This window comes from Corvus hawaiiensis, chromosome 18, assembly GCF_020740725.1.
Source record: "Corvus hawaiiensis isolate bCorHaw1 chromosome 18, bCorHaw1.pri.cur, whole genome shotgun sequence".
NCBI lineage: Eukaryota > Metazoa > Chordata > Aves > Passeriformes > Corvidae > Corvus > Corvus hawaiiensis.
The window spans coordinates 765,641-788,512 of NC_063230.1; the positions used below are offsets into that span (position 1 = coordinate 765,641).

The 22,872-nt window shown below is 55.9% G+C and overlaps 1 protein-coding gene and 2 long non-coding RNA genes across 5 annotated transcripts; 1 reads left to right on the forward strand and 2 right to left on the reverse strand.

Annotated features, from left to right (window-relative positions):
• Positions 1–636: 636 nt before the first annotated feature.
• LOC125335071 lies at positions 637–3,239 on the reverse strand. The gene is made up of 2 exons (XR_007207332.1): positions 1,663–3,239; positions 637–1,193 (listed from the first exon to the last, which is right to left on the reverse strand). It is a non-coding gene; the product is annotated as an uncharacterized LOC125335071 (long non-coding RNA).
• Positions 3,240–8,618: 5,379 nt separating this feature from the next.
• Positions 8,619–20,565, reverse strand: TBX3 (T-box transcription factor 3). Of its 3 annotated transcripts, XM_048323035.1 has the most exons (8): positions 20,036–20,565; positions 18,997–19,441; positions 16,922–17,189; positions 15,531–15,677; positions 13,299–13,375; positions 11,835–11,992; positions 9,806–10,509; positions 8,619–9,138 (listed from the first exon to the last, which is right to left on the reverse strand). In XM_048323035.1, exons 2-8 carry the CDS (start codon positions 19,389–19,391, stop codon positions 8,692–8,694), a joined length of 2,196 nt encoding a protein of 731 aa, XP_048178992.1. In that variant the 5' UTR covers positions 19,392–19,441; positions 20,036–20,565; the 3' UTR covers positions 8,619–8,691. The 3 variants fall into 3 exon arrangements, with proteins under 3 accessions (XP_048178992.1, XP_048178991.1, XP_048178993.1); XM_048323034.1 differs by lacking the exon at positions 20,036–20,565 and having other exon boundaries at positions 18,997–19,953; XM_048323036.1 differs by lacking the exons at positions 18,997–19,441; positions 20,036–20,565 and adding an exon at positions 17,484–18,894.
• Positions 20,566–20,964: 399 nt separating this feature from the next.
• On the forward strand, positions 20,965–22,564 carry LOC125335316. Its single transcript, XR_007207414.1, has 2 exons — positions 20,965–21,053; positions 21,329–22,564. It is a non-coding gene; the product is annotated as an uncharacterized LOC125335316 (long non-coding RNA).
• Positions 22,565–22,872: the final 308 nt, after the last annotated feature.

Here is a 22,872-nt window from a genome sequence, read left to right on the forward strand (position 1 = left end):
TCCCCCCGCCCCACCCCAACCCCGTCACCCACCCGTCCGTCCATCCATCCATCCATCCATCCATCCATCCATCCATCCATCCATCCATCCATCCCTCTCTTCCTCCCTCCCTGCCCGGAGCCGGCCAGGCCAAGCACTCCCGCACCGTCGGTCCACCCTCCTGACAGCAGAAGTTTGGAGCCGCGGGATGGCGATCTGGGGGGAAAGGGAGGATGAAATGTATGGTTCCTCTCTCGTCCCTACCCTGGTTAAATACTCGGCAGAGGCAGCAAACCAGAGCCGGCTGCGAAAGCGGTGCGAACGGGGGAGCACCGGGGAGACTCCCACGTTTCCCTCTCCTTGAAGGGCGATGGTCACGGACCCCAAAGCTGTCCCGGGGGGGACGGGGAGCCTAGGACCTCTCAGCGAGCTGCCGTTGGCGGAGATGAATTTACCCAGAACACGATAGAGAAAGTATCACTAAACTAATCGAGCCATAGATCCCAAATCCATCGGTTAGAGCCTCCGGGTCCCAGCCGGGCTGTGCTCGGCCAGGCGGGACTAAACCTGGGAAAGCCTGGGCCGGAGGGGATGTGTGCGGGCAGCGGGGACACCGCACGCGTCTTGTGTGGAGTGAAAAAAATGCGCTCACAGTCGCATTTCTTTGCATCAACTTTACATAACGACACGCACACACGTACTTGAACTACATAAATATTTGAAATGCATCGAAAACGTCGTAGCGCTTTCGACGTATCATGTGCAGAGACAGCTGTACATAAAGTGACATCCAGCTACCGAGCGGCTCTGGAGCTCCTGGCGCGGCCGTAAGCACAGACCTGCGCGCAGTGAGCACAGCCGGGCGGGTGTCCGGAGCTGCTGCCCGCTGCACTCCCGGTGCCGGGGCCGGCGCCGCCCGCCTGGCTGCCCCAGGGCTCGGGCGGCTGCTGCTGAGCTCGGGCTCCCGGGCTGGTTTGCCCCTCCATTATTGTTAGTACTGGAAAATGTTGTTATCCATGGAGTAATGTCCCTGCTGGCCCAAGCGCCGCTTTTCCTGGGAGCGAACCCTTCGGAGTGCGAACCAAACCTCGCTTGCTCAGACCAAAACAGTTTTTGGAGAGGTCGTGGCTCGCTCCGCTCCTACGCGTGTTCTCCCCGTGTTTCGCCAAGGAGCCCTCCCGGGACAGGTTCTTCCTCCTCTTCTGGAAAGGCTCCTGTTGAGAAACCATATTTAAAACAAACCAAAAAAGCCGCAAGACCACCGCCACCACCGTGGGGCGGCTCTCGGGTTAACCCCCCCACTAATGACTGACGGCTGGTGCCACTGAGACAAATAAATACATCGTAAGGAGGGCAATGGGTCGCGAGTCGTTTTGGCCCTAAGGTGAGATTTAGCAATGACCGCCCATTAAATCGAGCTTTTCACTTTTCCTAGGGGTAGCCCCTACCCCCTCCCGCTCCAGCAAGCAAAGCGGGGGAGCCTCCTGACCTGGTTTATATTTGTATTTTAGGTTTGAGGGGCTTTTTTCCTGCTTGCTTTTGAGATCGGAGGCGGGAGAAATGAAAACCGGCTGAAAAGGGACTCGGAAGAACGGAGGAGTTAAAAAGCACCCCTCGAAAATCCACGGCGAAGGCCACGACCGGACAGCGAGGGAAAGCGGGGAAAGCGCATTTTCAAGAAACCTGTGAAAAATAAACGCGAGAGCTCCTGGGAGCAGTTTCACGGCAGAAGGGACAGGATCCTGCCGGAAGATCGCGGTGACACATTCCCAAGGGAGCGCGGTCGGGCAGCGCGGTGGCGGCGGGGCTGCGGCGGCGGGGACCCCTTTCCTGCAGAGGGACCTGAAACGGGACTGCACGAAAGCTTGGAGAAATCCCTCCAGCTCCCTCCCTGCCGCCTCCTCCTGCCCCAAGAAAACCTCCTTGTTCCACTGACCCGTCTGTCCAGCCGGTGGGAGGCCCCAAGCCGGACCCCGCGTCCCCATCCTCGGCCGGCTCCCCCACCCCGGAGCCGCTCCGCTCGTACCTTCCCTGGAAGGAGCAGCTCCGGGGGGGAAAAGCACCACTGGCTTTTTCTCCCGAGCTTATTTCCTTGATAACTTTATTTTGTCAGGGGCGCTTGGGCGGCTTGAAAGAAATAAAGCTTGAAAGGACCTCGGAAAGGAGAGAAGCCGGAGGCAGAGGGGGGCTGCCCCGGGAGGGGAGGGGGTCGGAGTGTCCGTGCGGTCGGGTCGGCTCCGCACAGCCCAGCCCGCTCGGTGCTGGTTTGGTTTTTATTTCAATGCCTTCTCCGGGAAGGTCATTATGTGGGAGAGTGAGGGAAAGCTGAGTTTGGTGAAACCAAGGCGAAATTCAGCAGGAATTATGGCCGCGGTTACCTGGGCTAAAGGTCGAACTCTGTTTCGGCTGAGAGCGTTTTGAAAATGTAATAATAATAATTAAGTATTTACTCTAGAATAATCCAATCATTAAAAAGCAGGAAACCAAAGAAAGAAAGAAAGAAAAACAGATGGATTAGAAAAGGGAAAACCCAAAGGTGGTGCATGCGAGACGGCTGCGGGTTGAGCTTCCACGAAGGAGCGGTGGCAGATGAGGAAAGCGCAGCTCCAGAGCCCCGCAGAAGCTCCGGAGCCCCGGCCCGGCCTCGGAGCTCATCCTGCCCGCAGCAGCCCCCGCGTCGGGGCGAGGGGATGGGGCCAGGAGCTCCAATAGCGCCTTGAAAGACCACTTCCAGCTAAAGGGCTTCGCCTCGCCGTGTTTTTACACGCCTTAATTGTTCCCTAATAATGCGGGGTTTGGGGAGAAGCACGTGGGAAGTTTGGGGCTGGCTGGAAAAAAAAAAATCAAAACACCAAAACAAAAATACCAGCAAGAAAAACCCCAAGGCACCCCCAGGAGTGACCCTCCGGAGCTGGTTCCCTGGGAACCGCTGGTTTTCTCTCTCCACCCGCAACCAAAAACTTCAGGTGCAAAGGGAGACGGCTGCGCGGCGGGTCGGGCTGCGGGAGGGCTCGGCGGGTCGGGGCAATAAGGCGATGCGACCCCCCAGCTCCACAGGTTGGAATCTCCTGCTGGGGGTCTCTTTACTCCCCCGGAATGTGCTTGGACAGTGGGCAAGTGGGATGAGGGCTCGGGGTTGCCCCCGTGCCCCCGTGGCCGGGGGTTTCTCAGCGAGGCGCGGCTGGAGGTGCCGAAGGAGGGAGGTTTCTCCCGCCCCGTTTCCCCCATCAGATGATTCCAGCCCCGCCGTCCCGGCGCCTCCAGCGCGGATCCGCCCGGCCGGCTGTCGCTCCCGGCCGGGTGACAGGGACCGGGGGGGGCAGCGGGGCGGTCCCCGCACGCTGCCACGGCTGCTGCTCGCCTCCGCCGTGCCAGCGCCTCGAGGCAATCGCCTCATCAGCCCATTTACCCTCCCGAGACAGCCAACAACCGCTGCGTCCGTCCAGCCATCCCTCCGTCCGTCCGTCCGTCCGTCTCTCAGCCCTGGCCAGGGCCGCGCGTGGAGCAGCGCGCTCCGGTCACCCTCTGGCAGCGCCCCTCGGCCCGGGCTTGCCGGCAGAAATTGGGGGAGTGTCCCCCGCACACCCACGGGCACGCTCAGGGGCTTGGCGTTCGCCCCATTTTGGCCAGCGCACGTCCGAGAGTGGCCCCGACCCCTCTGCCCGCCGGGGGCTGCGGCTGGGGCTCCCACCCGGGACGGCGGGTGCGCTCCTGCAGACACGCGGCTGCTAAATTTCGAGCAACTCCTCTATATTTTTAATTTTTCCCCCTTTTTCCTTTCTCTTCCCTTCTCCCAAACCCTCTTTCTACCTTCCCAAAATCGTTTCCCGGTGCAATCCTGCAGCCCGAGGCGAGGGAGGAGGCGGGATGGTCCCTGCTTCCAAGACTTTTACGAACAATCGTTAAAGAAATTAACTTTTTTTTTTCTTTTTTTTTTTTTTTTCCCTCTCTTCCCTTGTGCGGAGGCCGGAGAGGTCCCTTTGATCTGCGAGGCCTGGCGTGCTCCGAGCCCGCACGCCGGCTGTGTGCGGGGAGGGGGCTCGGCCGCCGCGGGAGCCTCCGAGCCGGGACATGAAAGGGGGGGAAGGAAAAAAAAAAAAAAAAAGAAGAAAAAAAGGGCGTCCAGGGTACGGGAGATCGACCGAAGGGCTTAAATATTTCATATTCCTGGAAGCTGTCAAGGCCAAAAACAACAACACGCCTCCCGCCTCCCCCGGAGTGTTTGCAGAGGGCAGGAGCGTGTGTGCGTGCGAGGGGCCGGGAGGCTGCGGGGGGGGAGGAAGAGAGAGGCTCATAAATTTTCACTTGTAATCAATCAATAATTAACTAATAGCGGAGCGTGGGCCGAGCGCGCCGGCGACGCCGGGTGCCCGTCCCGCCGGGGTGTCGGTGTCGCGCTGCCCCCGGGGCGCTGCGGCTCCGGGGAGCGTTTCGAGCTTCTTTCCCCTCCATCCCGGCGGGGCGGCCGCGGCCCCGCTTTCCCAGATACTTTGGACTCGGGGCTAAAACTCCCGTGGGTAAAACCCGGCTCGGCTCCAGGGAGAGCCTGCGGGGAGCTCGGCCGGGGTGCGGGGTGCGGGGTGCTGGCTCACCCCAGCGCGCCCCCGGTTCCCGCTCGGTGGGTTCGGTGCCCCCTCCCGCGGGCCGTGGGTCCCTTCGGGGGTCCCCGGGCGCTGCTCAGGCCGCCCGAGAGGTGGCGCCGGCGCCCCGCCGGAGCCCCCCCGCCGCCGGCCACCCCCACCCAGCGCCGGGTCGCCTGCATCAGCCATAAAACCATTGAGGATATCAAGACAGGCGCCAGGTGAGTAATAGACAGGATAATCCACAGAGATTGCTCGCTGTTTACCTCCATCCACAAGCGCCACAAGAGTTACTCATTAACGTTACTATATACAAATAAGATACACAGGAGATAAAGCCATTTGCAAGTCAGAGTTACACCTGCGGTACACGGATTTCTTGCAAGGGCATGGCGAGGGGGAGGTCAGCATTAGGCCCGTGCAAAAGGGGGCTTTAAAGCAATCAGGCTGCACCCTCAGCCTTAAAAAGAATAACTCGTGAGCTCGGGGGTTGCGGCGCCCCGGGGCTGCCGGTGCCCGCCTGGCCTGCGGGGCGACTACCGGGCTCCTGGGCCAGCAGGAAAGCGAGATGGGCAAGGGGGGTCTGGGGGTGGGTGTCTGTGGCTTTCCTCTTGACCATCAGCAGCGAATTCCTCGCCGAGGAGGAAACTTTCCCCACTCACACACAGATCATAGCGGCTCTCCCGCTCTCGGAGCGATTTGGGGACCAGCAGCTGAGAGAGGGAAAAAGCAGAGGTCCTCGCATGATTCCTGAAGCCCAAGAGATGGGAGAGAAGGGACCGTGGGGGTCATGGAAAGGTGTTTTTGTGCTGCAGCTAAGGCCGGAGCTCAGAGCAGAGGCCGAAGTCGCTCCCCGGGGCAGGGATGGCTGTACCGCCCGCAGGGGCTGCCAGGGCTCTGTCCCGCCGACCTGCTTCTCTCGGGACCGGATTCCCTCTCCCGGAGCGGCTCCAGCTCCCACCCGCGTGGAGGACGCGTGTGGAAAGCGGCTGGTGGGGCTGCAGCCTTCGGGCTGGCTGCACAGCCGCTGCCTCTTTCTTCGGGTGGATTTTTTAAAAATTTTTTTTTTGCCAGACCCGCCGCCACCTCTATCCCCAAAAGGCCCTCCTCGCCCAGGCCGGCTCAGGGGAGCATCCGCTCAAGTGACATTTCCAGCAGCCGTCACCTTGGGCCATCCGAGGGTGGGGAAGAGGGAGAGAAAAAATCCTGCTCAGCCCAAACCTTTCCATCGTGGATTCAACCCGAACCCCCATCCCCAAGCTGAAATGGGAAGGGTCCCGTATCCCCACGAAGGGGAACAGTTTGATGTTCGTGGGGGGATTTTTAAATTAAAAAAATCGGGGGGGAAAAAAACCTTTATGGCCACTTTCACCCCCTGGATCTCCCTTTATCTCGCTGGCGCAGGAACCGGGGGCCGCGGGCCGAGGGGCAGGCAGAGCATAAAACAGGATACAGGCTGGAAGTACATCCTTATAATATTTATTACTGGCGGAGGATGAATCACTTTTCAATATACGGGCCACTAACTGGTGAAAGGATGGGGGGAAAAAAATCTCATTAACAAGAAATATATATGTTCTGCTAAAGGATGTGCTCATAGGCTGGCAGAGGTACGGCAGGGGCTGCCAGCTCTCCTCAGCTCTCCTCTCAGTGACCTCCCAGGCCACTGGTCCAGCCGGCATCCAGCCGGGCTGTCTGTCCCCGTTCCAGCCGTTTTCCAGCTTCATCTCGATATATCACGAGCCGAAGGGGCGATTCCAATGAAAGGGCGAAAAATGAATTTTTAAAAATCAGGTATTTCCAGGTGATAACTAACTGGGTAAGCCGAATCCTCTGCCCGGACAGGAGAGGGAAACGAGCCCAGCAACAGCATCAAGTCCTGAGCACTTCACCTGGAAACTTTGAAGGAGGGCTCTGCATTAAAATTTAACCGATCTATTCTCTAATTCTTCACTTTTGCGTTATTAATTTATGACAGATAAAAGCATAGCTGAGCCTTTCTCATTAACTTTTCAAACGCCACTTAATATTGTTCCATTAAAAGAGGTGACTTTAGCAGCCTCTGGATCGACTTTAAAAGCGAGAGGGATAAAGACGGAAAAGGTACATTAAACAGCTCGCTTAAAACTCGTCTTTCCCCCCCAACAATTCAAATGACACCACCTCGACTGGTTCGTACTAGCTCCTTCCAGGAGAAATATCTTAATATTGGGAGCGGGAAAGGGGGTGGAGGAGAAAGGCAGAAGAGGGATATATATCTTTCAACCCCTCCATCCTCCCAGGCACTTCGGGGAGGCTTGGGGTGAAGGCATTTCACAGTACGCCCAAGACATTTCAATAAAAATTTATTGAAACTTCAGTGACTTTTAAAAGGGAAAAAAAAAAAATACAGAAAAAAAAAATAGCAAGAACTTCTCAACATTTATATAACACAAAATAGACCTTCATTTTTTTTTTCCTTTGAACCAGCTCTGAGCACCTGACTTTCAACCCAAGAAAATATGCACTCACTCAAACAAAGACAACAATAAGCACAGTAGTAAAACTCCATCGCAGGGTTGTTTTCTGACACACCGAGGAAACGGGGAAAAATAATAGAAAGTAAAAAAAACCCTAGAATCTTCACCTTTTTTTTTTCTCTCTCAAGCCACTGGAGAAGCCTGTTGTCGTGTATTAAAGTATATAATTTTGTGGTTGTTGACATTTCGAACACTGAAGAAATCGAGGATTAAAAGCTACCATGGCACACTGCTTTGTCTTTTTCTCTGATTTTTTTTTAAGGTCTTTGATTAATTTGGTTTCTTTCTGCTTTGCCTTTTGGATTCGGCTCCTTGGCAAAAGGACGAGGTTTTCCTGGGCTGAGGTCCGATTTAAAAACTGAGCCCTCACAAATGGGGGAATTTCTCCTCTGGGTCGGGATCTATGTTTAAAGGCATTGCCAACTTGAAATGAAAACGACTAAAAATAAAAACAGAAGGAAAAAACAAGAAGACTGCTGCAGTCGTATTTACAGAGATATGTACAATGTCAATAAATTAAAGTTTAATTTCGAGTATTCATATTCCACGTATTTACAAGAGTTATCAAATAATTACATAAATACTTTGTTTTAATAATAGTGTCCGCTCTTTTCTTCTTCTCAGTATGTTTAAACCTTGTTATTGCATATACAATTAAAGAGGGAAAGCTGTGATAAACCTACAGTCGAGCTACAGAGATTTTTAGATAAAATAAATTCACTTTTTTTTCTTTCCAACTACACTTATTTTTGTTGCTACAAGGGAGGATGTTTAAGGTAGAGGGACAAAGGTCTTATTTTTGTTTTTATTATTATTAATATTAATTTTTTCCCTGGGATTTGAAACGAGCATTAAAAATAAACAACAAAACCCCACTGAAATAAAAAATACCACCCCCCCCCCAAAAAAAAAAAAAAAGAAAAAAAAAAAAAAAGAAAAGCAGACTACTCTGGAACATGCAAAAAAAAAGCCAGCAACTGGCTCTCGGACATCACAATAGTATTTTAAACACACAGCTTCCCTTAATATCGACTGAGGGGGTTGTGGTTAACAACCCGCCCAGGAAACAACTGTTGAAGAACCAATATGCGAGTTACTTACACACTTTTCTTTCGGAGAGAAAAAACATCACTTCTCTCACTAAATTTTTATTCATAAGTTTGTTTGATTTTTTTGTTTTATTTTTTCTTTTAGGTCTTTTTTTTTTTTCCTTTTTTTTTCTTTTCTTTTCTTTTTTTCCAGCGTGTTTTTGTTTTGGTTTTTTTTTTTTTTACACCGTTAAAAAACAAACTAAAAGGAGGATGCCACAAACCCCACCGGTGCCTCGATCCGGCCAGTTCTGCTCCCTGCGAGGAGCCTCCGACCCAGCGCTCCCCCATCCCCGACCCTTTCCCCCTGCTCCACCAGATACCTTTTGGTTGCTAAGCACGCACACAACGCCGCGGGATTTTATATCGACAAAAAAATATAGAAAGAGGAAAGGAAAAAATTAAACCAAAATAAAGGACGGGGCTAAAAAAAAGAAAAAACACTCGCGGGGTGGAGGATGTGGTTTCTTTCAAACAAAGTGCACTGCGAGACTGATTTGAAATGAGCTCCCGGAGGCCGGGGGGTTACGGGGAGCCGCTGCGGGATCTGTCCTGCTTGGGGTCGAGCCCACTGACCAGGCGCTGGATGTTTTGCAGTTCGCTGGTGGCCGCCTCCTTGTCCGCGCCCAGTTTGGGGGACAGGGACACGGAGCCGGACGAGAGGGTGGAGGAGCGGCTGGTGAGGTCCGAGGCGGAGTCCAGGGGCACGGAGCCGGGGCTGGCGCTCAGCCCGCCCGCCTTGCCCTCGCCGGAGCCGGCGGCCAGGCCGGGCAGGGCGGTGGTGAGGAGGCTGCTGCCGTCCGAGAGGGGCACGGGCAGCGGGTAGGGGCTGTAGCGGAGCCGCGGCCGCACGGCGCTCAGGAACGGGTGCCGGTGCACCGAGCTGGAGGCGGCGCTGGAGGCGGCGGCCGCCGCGGCCATGTAGGTGTAGGGGTAGGGGAAAAGGCTGCCGAAGGGAGACATGGCCAGGCCCTGCGGGAGGGGAGGAGAGAGAGGAAAGGGTTACCGGCCCGCACGCTCACCGCGGGGATGCTGCGCGGCACCCCCGCGCCAGGGACTCCCCTGCGCCCGCCAGCGGGAGGGCTGGCAGGGCACGGAGAGCTGTCCTCCCGCTGCCGAGGCCACAAACACGTGGAGCCAACGGGGCACACCCCGCCCGGGCCCTGCCCCGCACGGCCCCCCCCTCCCGCCGGGCCCAAATGGCCGTGGGGTCTCTCCCCGCTCTCCCCTCACCGGGCGATTCCCTTGCGCTGGGGCAAGCGCCCTCCAGCCGCAGGTCCAGCCCCCAGCCCCGCTCCGCAGGGCAGCCCCGGGCACATCCCCCCCGACAGCGGCTCCGCTTCGCAGGCTGGGACGCGCCCCACAGCGCCGGGCTGCGCCCTGGTCCTGCCCCGGTGGCAGCCGCGGGTGCAGGGCTCTGGAGGACAGCGGGGAGGGTGGGAAAGCTCAGAGAGATCACGCTGGGCCACCCCCCGCCCGGAGCTTTCTCTCCTCCGCCTTTCTGCCAAGCCCTGTGACTGGCCCCTGGGAGGGGCAGCGGGGGGGACACCGCGGGAAGTCAAAGGAGGTGCCCGCTGCCCCCCGTCCCCAGGGTCAGAGCCCCCCGGCCCGGAGGGGCGGCGCGGGGGGAGCGCAGTACCTGTGAAGCCAGGACGTGCTGCTGCAGATGGAAAGGCAAAGCAGCCGCCGATGCTCCCGAGAGTCCCTGGGCCGCCGCCGTGGCCATGACCGTGTTGTCCAGTCCCGAGACCCCGGCGGATGCCCCCGAGACGGTGGCGAGGAGGGGCCCCATGCCCGCGGCCATGCCGGAGAAGGCCCCCCCCATGGCGAACTGCCCGGGGTGCAGCAGCAGCGGGTGCCCGTTCCCCAGCGGGTTGAAGAACTGCTGGCCGGCCAGGGCAGGGGGGAAGCCGAGGTTCTGCAAGTGTCCCTGGCTCAGGTGGGCCGTGCTATCGGTTTGGACCGTCAGGGGGGTGAAGGGCTCTTTCCCCAGCAGTCGGTTCTCATCTACTTTGGGGCCATCCCTGAGGGGGCTTTTCAGTTCCTCGCCGCTCAGGCTTCCCACCCGGGTGCTGGAAGAGATGGCAGCCGGGCTGTGCCGGGAGTCCGGAGGGGCTTTCTCAGTCCTCTCTCGGCTCCGACTCCCTGCCGAGTCCCCAGGGAAGAAGTGGCTTTTGGAGGGGCTGCCCCCCTTGTCCCGGGGGTCGTCCCCCGCGGTGGCAGCGGAGCTGGCCGGCGCTGGGGTGGCGGCGGTGGTCGTGCTGATTTTGCCCGACTCGTTGCCTTCTAGCAAGGGATCGTCTTTGCTGTCTGCATCGCTGTCTCCCTCGCTGGGGCAGAGATCTGCAAGACAAAGGGGGCCCGGGGCTGGGATCCGGCACTGCACATCCCGAAATCCCCACCGGGCTGGGAGAGGGGGCAGAGACGCTTCCTGGCCGGCCAGAGGTTTGTGTGGAAATGCTTCTCTTTTTTTTATTATTATATAAATAACTACAGCCCCCGGCTCCCACCTCCCACCCCGTCGAAGCCAGCCCGAGTTTTACACAACGCAGCGAAATTGGCTGCGAAACAAAGCGGCGGCCCGGAGGAGCGACCCCCCAGCCGGGCGGGCCCGGGGCCAGCGGCCCCGCTCCCCGGGGCTCCCCGGGGCTGCGGGAGCCCCCAGGGACCCCCCTCCCTCCCCGGCTGCAGCGGGGGTAGAGGAGGAACGGGACAGCAGCAACCTCGGGGCAGGGCTGAAGGGCCTTGGGGATGTGTCTCCTACGACGTTTTCCAAAGTTTCAATCCCTTTCAACGGGCAAACTTTGAAAACGCACACAGAGACACCCCGCAGCCGTCTTCATCACCCCCCGGGCCCCCTTCTCCCCAAACACGTGCACGGCTTCGCTGGATTCCTCTGCACTCCTAATTTCAGCGCCCCAGGTGCGAAGCTCTGGTTTGCTTTTCGGGTCCCCTCCCAGCTCCCCTCCCCTCAGCTCGGCAGGCCTTCAAAAAAACGAGTAAAGCAACTACAAAAAAGAGGTTGTTTCCTCCTCCCCTTGCCCCCCCGCCCCGGGATGGATTAATACATACGAGAGGGCTGCAGACAGCTCCCAACCCCGCACGGAGAAACCCAGGGTGACTTTTCTATAACAAAGTTCGGGACTGTATCCAGGGGAAAGATCCTTCCTCTAATAACAGATTCGGTGAGGAATATTAATGGAGTGACTCCAGTTTTGAACTTTTGCCCCGTGGTCTGTCTTTGCTCCCTTGACTTGGAGCTGGCTCCTTGCTGAACCAAGGAGGGGAGGGATGAATGTGCAGCAAGGGGAGAGGGAGGCCAGGGGGGAGAGGGAGAAGGAGAGGAAGAGTGAGGAAGGCAGAGAGAGAGACTGAGGGGGGAGTAGGGAGGAGAAGGAATGAGAAAAAGAAAGGAAACAAGAAGAAGAATGATGGAAAGAAGGAAAAAGAGGGAGGAAAAACTAAAGAGAGAAAGAAGAGAGAGAAGAGAGCAGAGAGAGAAAAGAGATGAGAAGAGAAGGAAAGAGGTAGGAAGGAAGGCAAGAGGGAAGGGAGGAAGGAAGGAAGACAGGCCAGTGCCAGAGGGCAGCGGCACAGGCCAGGATTTGTCACCACACAGAGCAGACACCCAGGCTCTCCCAGGGGAGTCCAGGGGCCGCAGCTCTCACCTTTGAGGCTGGAGGTGCCCACGGCAGGCACGGCAGGACACGAGGACTGGGCAAAGCACTTGAAGGCCGTCTGCTCATTGGACGACTCGTCCGAGGTGGGATTCTCCTTCTTCTGCCTCTCGTCGTAGACCCGCATGGACTGCAGGGTCAGCTGCTTCCTGCGGGCACAGAACCCGCTGGGCGAGCGGCCCCCGGCGCCCCCGGGACCCCTCCTCCTCCCCAGCCCCTCCTGGAGTTCCTATTTGGGCACGAGTAGCACAGGGGAATTAAGAGCCACGGTTCCCTCGAGGACGAGAGCGCGTTTCTGGCAGGCAGGGCTTGGCTGCTAATGAGAGGAGATTTCTTGGAAGCTGAGCAGCTCCTCAGCGAGGGCTGATATTAAAGACAAGGGGCGGAGGGGAGAGGGAAGCATTCCCTGGAGATTAGCTTTTAAAAGGCAAGGATGTTCCAGAGATATGAGCCATCTTAATGGTTGCTAAGATTGCTAGGAAGTGGTTATTTTGTTAGGCACTTTATGTAATCTTTTCACCAACAATTAACCCGGAGTAAAAATCTATTTATATTTAGAGAAATTAGAAATCATTTCCGTCCTGTGGCTCCAGCGCTGGCTTTATTTTCACACTGACGGACAAGAGGAGCTGGCGGGCGCATGTTTGTGTGTGTGCTGGGCTCAGAGTTGGGCAGGCAGAGAGGCCTCTTGGTTTACATGACATTCCCCCCACCTTTTATTTTGTTGTTTGCTTGAAAACAGAGGAACTGATTCATTTATTCATTATCTAACCCCCCGTGCAAATGGCTAAAATATCTTGTCTCCTGTAACACAACAAAACAGACATATCTCCCGTCAAAGGAAAAATATTGTCCCCTTCTCTTTTTTCTCCTTATATTTTCTTCTCATATTAAAAATAAAAATCTTGAGTCCCGTTATAACGAGTTCTGCCTGCCTACCTGGGGCACAAACTGTGTCCTGCTGCTTTTGGAAAAATAAAGAATCTTCTATCATTAATTACTTCCATATTCATGAGATCCCTCTGTCCAAACAGTTTATTTATACGTTTCTCCTCCACATTTTAGTCTTTTCTATACGGTCCCCAGGAAAATGCCAGAGGAGATTCAAGCAGTGCTCAGCCCTCACTTCTCTCTCTTCTCCACTCCCAGATCCAAACTACACTGTAATATTCCCTCTCGAATTTGTAAGGGAAGGTTCTTCTCTGCTAATATTTGCTTAATGTACTGCACTCCCTTTGGCCAGTCATCCTCTGTGATGTGAAAACTAAACGTGGAAAGCAGGAAAGAATTCCCATGCAATCCGTTTGACGTTATTAACGCCAAGATCCTTATGGATTTTGGCGGGGGGAAGTGTGGTTTGGAGGTGAGGCAAGGTGATTTTGACCTCTGCTCGTGTTCTGAGCTTAACACATGAAAACCAAACGAGGCGCCTGTACAGAATCGAGCCAGACTCACCTCTTTTCCCTCCTTCCATTCCCGGTGTCCCGAAAACCTTTGGCAAAGGGGTTGTTGTCAATTTTTAATTGTGTGATCTATAGGATGGAGAGAAAAAAAAAAATAGCCAGGGGGTTGGGGCAGAATAAGGACATTTTTGTACTAAAAAACAACAGCAAACCCCACTCCTCCCAGTTCCCCCAGCGCTGGCAGGACCCCGGCAGGAGCAGGACAGGGCAGAGGGCAAAGGTCCCTGGTTTTTGGGTGAATCCATACGTCTTCCCGAGCTGTTTGGAGGCAGCTCGCCCTCAACCCCCTGCCGGGCTGGCCGGCGACCTGGGCCGTGGTGGCAATGAAAGAGCCCCGTGTTGCTGCCACCACATCGGAATTAATTGAGCCGTGCAATGAGATCCATGCAAGTTGTGCCTGTGCTTAAAACTCTTTAAATACCATAATTAAACCACAAAGGAATCATATCCACCCCCCCGCTATAATAAAATACTTTATATAATCGCATTATGCTCCGTGTGTGTTGGGGCGCCAGGGGTGCCAGGAGCCTGCTCGTTTTTTTGGGGGGGTGTGTGTGGAAGTTTTTCGGTCTGGGTTGCTTCGGGGTTCAGGTTATGGCAGGGAACAACCGTGGGGAGGGATGGGGGGTGCGGGGCATCCCGCAAGTGCCCGGTGCCCCGCGTACGATGCACGGAGCCGAATTCCCAGCCTGGCGGGGGCTCACCTCGCTGGAACGGGATGTGAGCAGTGGGAACGGGAATGCCGCCTCCCCGCCGCTCCATTGCCGGTCTCGGACCGGGCTGGAAGCACAGCAACCCCCCAGTTTAGGAGCAGAGGAGGATCCCGAAAAGGAAACCCCGCCTGCGCCCGAGTGCGGGCAGGACCGGCCTCGGCTCCCGAGTCACCCGGCCGCCGCACACACGGGATCAGGAAAGAGCAGGAAAAGCCCACTGCTAAAACCAGCGGGACTTTTAATCCAGGTGCTCCCGGCCGTGCCTTCTGCTCCCCCCGCGCCGAGCCGAGGGCTCCCCGCCGCTTCCGCACGCCGCTTCCAGCCGATTTCATGGCAATCACACAAATATGCTCATTTCTGTCCTTCAACCAAGCCGCCCCCAGCTGATAGTCCGGGGCGACCAGCCCTGCTGATAAGTCCCAAAGCAAAGTCTACTCTCTGTGCACTCACTTTCTTTCAGTTTCCTTGCAAGTGCCCGGCCGCAGAGAGAGAGGAAAATAGCCCGAGCCCCGAGGGGGAAGTGGCTTTTTGGAACGCGAGGGCAGAAGGGTACGGACCCCCCCCTTTTCCCCATGAATTCTTAACGGGGAAGGATGTGAGGGGCAGAGAGGGGCACAGGGGAGCTGCAGCGAGCGGGCGCTGCGCATCCAGAGCCTCTGCGCTCAACGCACACGAATGCAAAGTTGTAATTCACAGACAACAAAAAAATCAAAGCCCCTTTTTTGGCTCCTTCGCTTCCTTCCACTTGACTTAATTATCGTAAATTCGCCATTTGCCACTCTCCCAAATATACCACCTTCGTCGCAAGCGACAATAAACCAGCAGCAATGGAGAGGCAGCGTTCGCAGCGCTGCGGAACTTTCTCACACGGGCTCTTTCAGCCCTTCCAGCTAAATTCAAGCGAGATACCCCTCTCTGACCAGAGCATATTTCTGCACCACAAAAAATAATAAAACACTGCAGGATGCAAAAAAAAAAATCATAATATAATAATAATAGGAACCAGACGTTCGCTCCAGCCTTATTGCCAATTGCTGTTAAAGGAGCTAAAACAGCACAAAGGCCAGGAAGAATTACAAAATCTCAGCCCTGCTGCTCTCCCCACTCTGTCTTTCGACACACGGAGCCGAGTCTCTTTTATTAATTTTTTTTTCCTGATGCGTCTTAGATTAAATCCACACCGAGAGCAGCAAACCCCACCCCACCCCTTTCCTCATACTGGGGAGTGATACCGGGGGAAAAAAAATGGTAGAAAACCCCTAAACATTCTCCCCACCACCCCCAGTCCTCCCTCCTTTTAATTGCCTCCCCGAGGTCGGTATTAGGAGAGTGCTCGACCCCCTCCCCCAGCGCCTTCCCGAAGTCGGATCAAGGAGGTTTTGGGGGAAAAGATGAGGGGGAGAGAGAGAGAAGAGCGGGATGGGCTTCGTGAGTTTTAAGGGAACAATGCAGAGTAAAAGTTCTCTTAAAAGCCAAAACACGTAAAACAAATCCTCTCTTAATCTCCTTACCTTATCATTCTGGTATGCGGTCACTGCGATGAATTCAGTCTCCGGGAAAACGTAGGTCCTGAACGTGCTGTAAGGAAGCTTGAGGATGTCGTTGGCTCGGACGATGTGGAACCGGGGCTGGTACTTGTGCATGGAGTTTAAAATGGTCTGGGGGGGCAGCGGCCGGCAGCAGAGAGGGCAGGAGGGAGGGAAAGAAGACGGTCAGCAGGAGCAGCATTTCCCCCGGCCATCGGCGCTTTCTCCTCCTAATTTGCCTTCCCTCTCCTTCCTCCCCTCACTCCTCCCTGCCAAGCACACTCCAAACACACGCACACGCCTCGCAGCATCCAACCAAAAGTACTGACAGCTCCAGCTCGCCGGGGTTAGGCTCTCGCTGGACCTCTCGAAGGAGAGGAGAGAGGGGGGCAACCCTTCAGAGCTCTGCTCGGAGAGGGGGAGAAGCTGTTTGGGCTCCGGCAGCAATGTCTTTTGATTTCAAAGTGAAAAATAAATATTAAAAAAAAACAAGTAATGCAACAGCAGCTACAATTGCAACACCACCACGAGAGCTTCGGCTCGGTCTAATTGCGTGCCCCAATTCACTTAAGGCCTTCTGCGAAAGGCAAAAATGTATCGTCTAATCAAATCACAGGCAGCAAATGCAATCTTCGGCACATTAGAGATCCCCCCGCCGTGGCCACCAGCAGCAAGCCCCGGCTCCGCGGCAGAGGCTTTCCCAGGAATTGAAAGAAATGGCCAGGATCGACAGAGCACTTATCAGCAGGTTTGTTTGATTTCACTCTCAGGGTAAGTTTTTATCTCTGCACACCCGGTAAATGTAAAGGAGTGGATAGACATGAATGGGCAACTTGACCTCTGCTTTTGGTCCCTGTTTATTTTCACTCCGGCTTGCTTTACATTATCCAGATTAATATAGATTTAAACGTTTGCGTACTTAGGCCTTTAAGCCCTTTATACACATATGCATATCGTTTTCCTACACTTAGAAAGTGTGATCGACTTTATTAAAAATATATATAGATATATAAAGTCACCGCAGCTCTGAGAAATATCGAGTTGCGCTGCGCTGGAAATGTATCCCTACAGTAAACGCTGCATGGCATGGGGAGGTTACAGAGTAAACTCCAGCCTTTAATCCTGACCCCAGCACGAGGAAAAATCAAGGACTACTATAAACCGGACAGATGCCCGTCCCCGGGTGCCCGGGGAGGTCTTTATGCCCCGTTTTCCCCGCATTTCGGCCGCCTGCCGGAGCTGCCAGCGGGGCCGCGGGGCCAGCCCGGCCGAGCAGCCGCCGTGCTCCGGGCAGACCCCCCCGCCGGGACCTCCTGCTCCGGCCGGGTGGCGAGGGAGGAGAAAAGGGGGTAAAGGAAGGTGTAAGAGACACTCACAAATCCGTGCTTGTCAGAGATGTTGTTAGTGAGCTTCAGCTTGTGAAAGGTGACGACTTTGGACATCCATTGTTCGCCGGTGGCCGGGCTGTCCGGGTGGATGTACATTCTCTTTGGCATTTCAGGGTCAGCCTTGCCGGCTACCATCCACCGGGAATTATGGAATTTGTACCTACAATCATCAGCCGCCACAATATCCATCAATAAAATGTACTTGGCCTTTTTATCCAGTCCAGTGCATCTCACTTTAAATGGAGGAAACATTCTCCTATGGGCAGAAGGGGGAGGGCGGGGGAGGAAAGAAAAGACAAGACAAAAATAAAATAAAATTAATTACAGCCTTTAAATAAGCTTCTGAATTTTGGTAGCGCGTCTACCAAGCAACTACTTCAGCTCTCTAAAGCAGCAAAGTAAGTCTGTGTCCAGCAAAAAGGTCGTGTTTCCCCCCCCCCCGCCCCCCCCGCCCCCAGCGAAAAGGTTTCTCAAAAGCTTAAAAGTTGCAGGAGAAAATGGTCCCTGGATGGGAAAGGTACTCATTCCCTAGAAATCAGCAGGCGCTTACCTCTCTGTGCCATTCCTAAACAGCAAAGGCCCATTTGGGGCTCTCTGATCTCTCATTAGTTTCCTTTTTGCCTGCTAAACAAAGAAATGGGAGCTGATCGCACCCCGATAAAATAAATCGTCTGAACTATCACAACCCAATCTCCCGGTAAAGAGCGGAGTTTTGCACTTTATAGAGGAGAATAAAAAACCCCCAGCGAGGACAGGGTGGCTGCCAGGGCTCTCCCCGTGCTCCAGCCTCCCGGGGATCCCCCCGTGTGCCGAGGGCTCCCTGCAAACCCCGCTCCCCTCCGCTCCCAAGTCCGGCTCCAAACTGCAACAGGATACCACAAATTTGCTGTTTATTATATCGAGTGGTTGGCATTCAGCAAATCTCAACTTAAAAGGAAACACATGACTTTGCAACATGTAAGGGCTCTTAATACTGGCCGAGGTTTTCACGCAAAAACTTTTGACCACAATTAACAGAAAAAAAACTTCGGGAAAGCAGTAAAATGGGCGAGGGGAATTTTTTTTTCCTCCTTGCTGCTTTTAGGGCTTGTATTTATTTATTTTTTTTTTCCTGAGCCTGTAGCCTGCAACTGGTGCTTTGCAAATAGGCGAAGCTCCAGCAAGGCAGCTGAAGGCCATCTAAGAAGACTTATCAGGAGTGGCTTCCTCGAGTAATGCTCCTGGCAAATCACATGTGGAGAGTTTGGGAGGTTTCTCGGAGAGCCCCTTAGAAAAACACCCGGGTGCAAAGGGGGTTTTCACCCTACATCTCATCACAGCAATAGGTAGAGTTTTAAAAGAGTCCAGATGTCAATGAGTAGCGAATACAGAGAGGGATTTCAGACGGGTAAACCTATAAAAAGCAGAAATGCCGAGCGTGGCCGCGCCGTGTGTGTTCATTCATTCCCACGTGAAGGTTACATAAATACAGGGACAGGCAGCGCCGAGCTGCAAACCCTTCCCTGCCACTCCAGCAGCGGCTGCAGAACGGCTGGGGACTTTGTCAGCTTTTCTGTACATTTCCAGATATAATCAGTCAGCACAAACCCAGCCGAGATCCCAGCACAGAGAGAGGCACAGCCTGACACACCGAGCCTGTCTGCCCTCCTGCCCCACGAGCAGCCAGACGCCGCTCCAAAGGGTTTTTCCTTCATTCCCCTTTCTTACGGAAGAAAAACTGCGTGTAGCGAGGCTGAAAACCAGGCCAGCCCCTTTGCCAACCCCAAATTATTTTCTTCCTGCTCCCAGTCTTCTCCAGAAAGCATTAAGCTACTGAACCATGAAGGGACCCTCTCGCCCCCTGCACACGCTGAGCAGGGCCGGGTCGCGGCTGGGCTTTTCCCGGCAGCGTGGTGCCCCAGACGGGCTCGGATCTTCACTGCCTAAAGCTTTCCATAATTCCAGGTGAAAGGAGATTTACGGAGGAGGCGGCCGGAGAGAGAGCCTTGCTCTGGTGGGGTGCAGAGAGTGAGGGGTGGGGGAGAGGGGGGGGGGAAAGGCACGAACCCCCGACCCAGACCTACCTTCCCGATTTGGTAATCACCATCTCCGTGCCTCTTTTATGGAATTGCTCCCAAAGCTCTTTAGCTTCCAGATGCACTTTCGGATCGTCTTCTACCTCTTCTTCTGGCTCCAGAGTTTTTAAAGGCCTCAGATGGGCTGCTGCCTGGTGACCCAGGGAAGAAAAGGGGATACCAGTCTCTGCAGCCCCCACTAACTGATCCATGATGGGTTTAGCCAGAGCCCCGGGAAAGGAGAGGGCGGCCGCCCCGTTGGGAGGCAAAGCCAGAGCCGGGAAGAAGGGAGGCTGATGTCCCAGCACGGCGCTCATGGCAAAGTCCGGTGCCCGGTGCGGTAAAAAAGGATGATAAGCCATGCTCGTCCCAGGGATCACTGGATCTCTCATCGGTAAATTCATCCACTCCACTCCTCGGTCTTCCTACTGCTGGAGTAGTCCCGGAGTGGTTTCTAACAGCACATCATGAAGAAGAAAAATTAAGATAATAACAATAACAGCAATAAAGCACCAAAAAAAAAAAAAAAAATAGGGTTGGGGGAAACAAGCTCTAAACAGCACGGTACATGAGGGAGAGCAGAACTCCTACAGCCTACAACTTCCCGAGCCGGGGCATATCCCCAGCCCTCGGGACAGCGGATTAACAGGATTGTTCATTATTAGTCTTGCTTTTTCTCGTGTTCGGTCTCTGAGGTTTTGTTTTGGTTTTTAGTTGTTTGCGTTTTTTTCCTGAGTGGAAGTCCTTGCGCTGGAAAAGAAACGCTGAAGAAGGGAAGAAAAAAAAATCCACCGGGTTCGCTGTCTGCTCCTGTTGCCGCAGAAGGGCTGGACAAGCCGAAATCCTTTTTTTCTTCTTCTTTTTTTCTCTTAGTCCCAATCCCCCTTCTCTTCCGTGGCAGAGGGTGACGGCTCGAAGCTGGGTTTTCTTTTTGGGTGGCTGGCTCTCTTCCCCCTCCCCCCCACCCCTCCACCTTTCCTCCGTACGGTCAGGCTGCAGAGCAAAGGCTGGGAAAGGAGGGAAAGCAGAGAGAAGCAAACAAACCCACCCCCCCTCGCCGGCCGAGGAAGGCTCCTGAGCAACCTTCAGCAGCAAAAACTTGTAGGGAAATCTCGTTTCGCCTCGCCTTCCTCACTCCCCAAGCAGGAGCTGGTCAGGGTGTCCTGATTTCCATCAGGATCTCTTCTTTCTTTCACCCTCCTCCTCTTTTTTTTTTTTTTTTTTAATTTATTTTTCCCCCTCTCTTTCTCTTTCGCTCTGCCTTAAAAAAAAAAAAAAAATCTGGCAGAATTATACTGTTGTCTCCATAAAAGAGAGAGAGAAAGAGAGAGGGAAAGAGAAAGGAGGAGAAAAAGGGGGGAGGGAGAAAGAGAGGAAAAAAGAAAGAGAGAGAAGAGAGAGGGAGAAGGAGCCTCTCGGCTCTGAGAATTCCCTGTGAGTCTGTGCTCTGCGTGCACCCGATCGTAGGGATGTGTTGTGGGTTACAGGGGAGCTGGAGCCGCCTTGATTGGCTCTTTGACGCTTTCGGACCAATTGTGAGGCTCCATAGGCGGGGTTCTGACAGCTCGGGTGGAGGGGGACAGCGCCGAGTTATAAAAAGAAGGTGTCGGAAACTGTAACGCTGCAGCAAAGCATCACTAGTACTTCGGGCCGTGTGAATATGTCAACATGATCAGAGGGGAGGGAGCAGGGAGGGAGGAGGGAAGGGGCCGGCAGCGCCCGCCTCTAGGGGGGTGCTGGGGCCGCCTCGCCCCCCGGCCCCGGCCTCTCGCCGCCCCGGCCGCTGCCCGGCCGCTCTCCCCCGGTAGGATCTTCCCGAGCGCCGGCAGCGGGGGGGGCTCCACGCGTGGCGGACCCGCTGTGTCCCCCCCGGCCCGGAGCCACCCCGGGAGGCCGCCGCGCCGCACGCCCGCCCCCTCCCCGCCGGTCCCCGCAGCCGCCGGGCTGGTGTCATCCCCCTGCCGCTGCCCCCGCGCCGTTTCTCCCCTCCCCGGCAAAGTTGCTTTCTTTAAACGACACCTCCAGGCCGGGAGCCGGGCGCTTCCCTTCCCCCCGCGAATCTGGGGGTGAGCTCCGGGGCTCGGGGGGTGGCTCTGCGGCTCTTCCCCCCGCTCGGAGCTCGGCTCCGGCTGCTCCAGCGGCCGCGGCCGCCGGTATTATTGTTGTGGTGGGCGGCTGGAGGCTGCGGCGGGCGGGCAGCGGCCGCCGCTGGCTCAGCCCCGGCCCCCGCGGCTGCTGATCGCGGCGGGTGCGCGGAGGGAAGCGGGGGGCCGTTGGAAAATGGGATTTTTATGTATTTATTATTCCTTTTTTCTTTCTTTCTTTGGCGTTGCGGATTAAGGCCACTCGGCTGGCACCGGCGCCGACAGGGTTACGCTCCCACACCCCTCCTCTTCCACGAGGTGCGCGGGGAGGAGACGGGAAGTGCGGCTTTCCCTGCGCCCGGGCCGGGGCAGCGCCGGGCGGGGGGGCCCAGCTCCGGGTTAACCCGGGCTCGCATGGAGCCAGCCACCCCCCCGGGGACGGCGTCACGCGTGGGTCTGACCCGACCCCACGGAGAGGGAAGAGCCGGGCAGGATCCTCCTGGGAAGTTTCTGGGGAGATTTATTCCTTTGGGGGGGGGGTGGGTGGGTATGGGTGTGTGACAGTGCAGGGCAGCGAGAGGGGGCTTGCGACTGTGCGTGCCGTGGGCATGCAGGGCACGGGGCGCCCACGCGTGTCAGGCAGGGTATCCCAGCGCTGGGAGGTGCCGAATCACTACCCTGCCCTGGGGAGGGAGGGGGGGAATCTCCTGACGCCCCCCACCCTGCTTTAGAGAGGGGAGGATAATCCTCCGGGAGCGGAGCGGGGGAGCGCGGGGGCTCGGCGCTGGCTGCGCGCAGATGGGAGCGGAACCTCTAAAGTGATTAGCTCTTCTAACATTGCATTTTTGACGCACATGGTTAAGAGCGCTTGGCGCCAGCTTGGTGAAGTCCCTGTAGTAACCAGCGTCTAGGATCGCTTTGCATTCACCAAAATATCTCCCCTTTAGTCGGGGGTGGGGGTGAAAAGAGGAGGAGGGAGGAAAGGAAGCGGGAGTAATGCGTTCAAAGAGATGGGGGGGGGGGGGGGGGGGAAGTCTGATGTGTTCCACGAAGCCAGAAGCCCGGCTACCCGCGCAGCGCTCGGCTGCGCTGTGCGGCTGGTTATCGACCAAGAGAGCGAGTCTTTCCAACCTCTGTTCGGAACCGGTTCTCGGGCCCCCGCCGCGGTGGGAACCCCCTAAGCCTATGCCTTCCCTTTATCAGCGCCCACAGCAAACGCCCGGCGGCTTCAAGAAGTTTGCTGCAATTTACCGCAACCGGGGTGCCGCTCTCTCACGGGGACCAGGAGGTGCCCGCGGGCTCCCGCGGGACAAGCGCAGCCGCCCCCGGCCCCGCCGCGCCCCGGCCCCCGCGCCCGCCCCGCTGGAGCGCGCCCTCGGCGCCGCGGCAGAAACCGGAGTCGCTGCCACCCTCCGCGCCTGCCCCGCACCTTGCGCCGCTCTCCGCACACACCCGCGCAGGAGAATAAAATGTTTGCCGCTTATGATTTCCAATTCCAGCGTCTGGCTAATGGCGTGCAAACTTCCGCCAGTTCCGAGTGACCTCCCCGACGAAGCCCCCCGGAGACTCGTATTATGAAGGGAGGCTGCACTAATCTAAGATCAAAAGCGGGAAGGTGCGAACAGTCTTTGTCTCCCTTCGGCCGCCTCATTCCCCCTTCTGTGTGTGATAAATCTACCCTGGCGCCGACTGCGCGCTGGATGATTAATTTGCAAGCAAACAAAAGGGACCTGATGGCCAGCCATCTTAGTTAAATATTGGCCAGTGCTTCCAGCTACTTGTTAGCCTCCTCTTTGCCAGA

Coding starts and splice junctions, on each gene's coding strand:
- TBX3 (XM_048323035.1), bottom strand. CDS start 19,391: ATGAATTTACCGATGAGAGATCCAGTGATCCCTGGGACGAGCATGGCT. Junction 17,190..18,996: donor GTGATTACCAAATCGGGAAG/GTAGGTCTGGGT, acceptor TTCTGCCCATAG/GAGAATGTTTCCTCCATTTA. Junction 10,510..11,834: donor GGGCACCTCCAGCCTCAAAG/GTGAGAGCTGCG, acceptor TTTGTCTTGCAG/ATCTCTGCCCCAGCGAGGGA.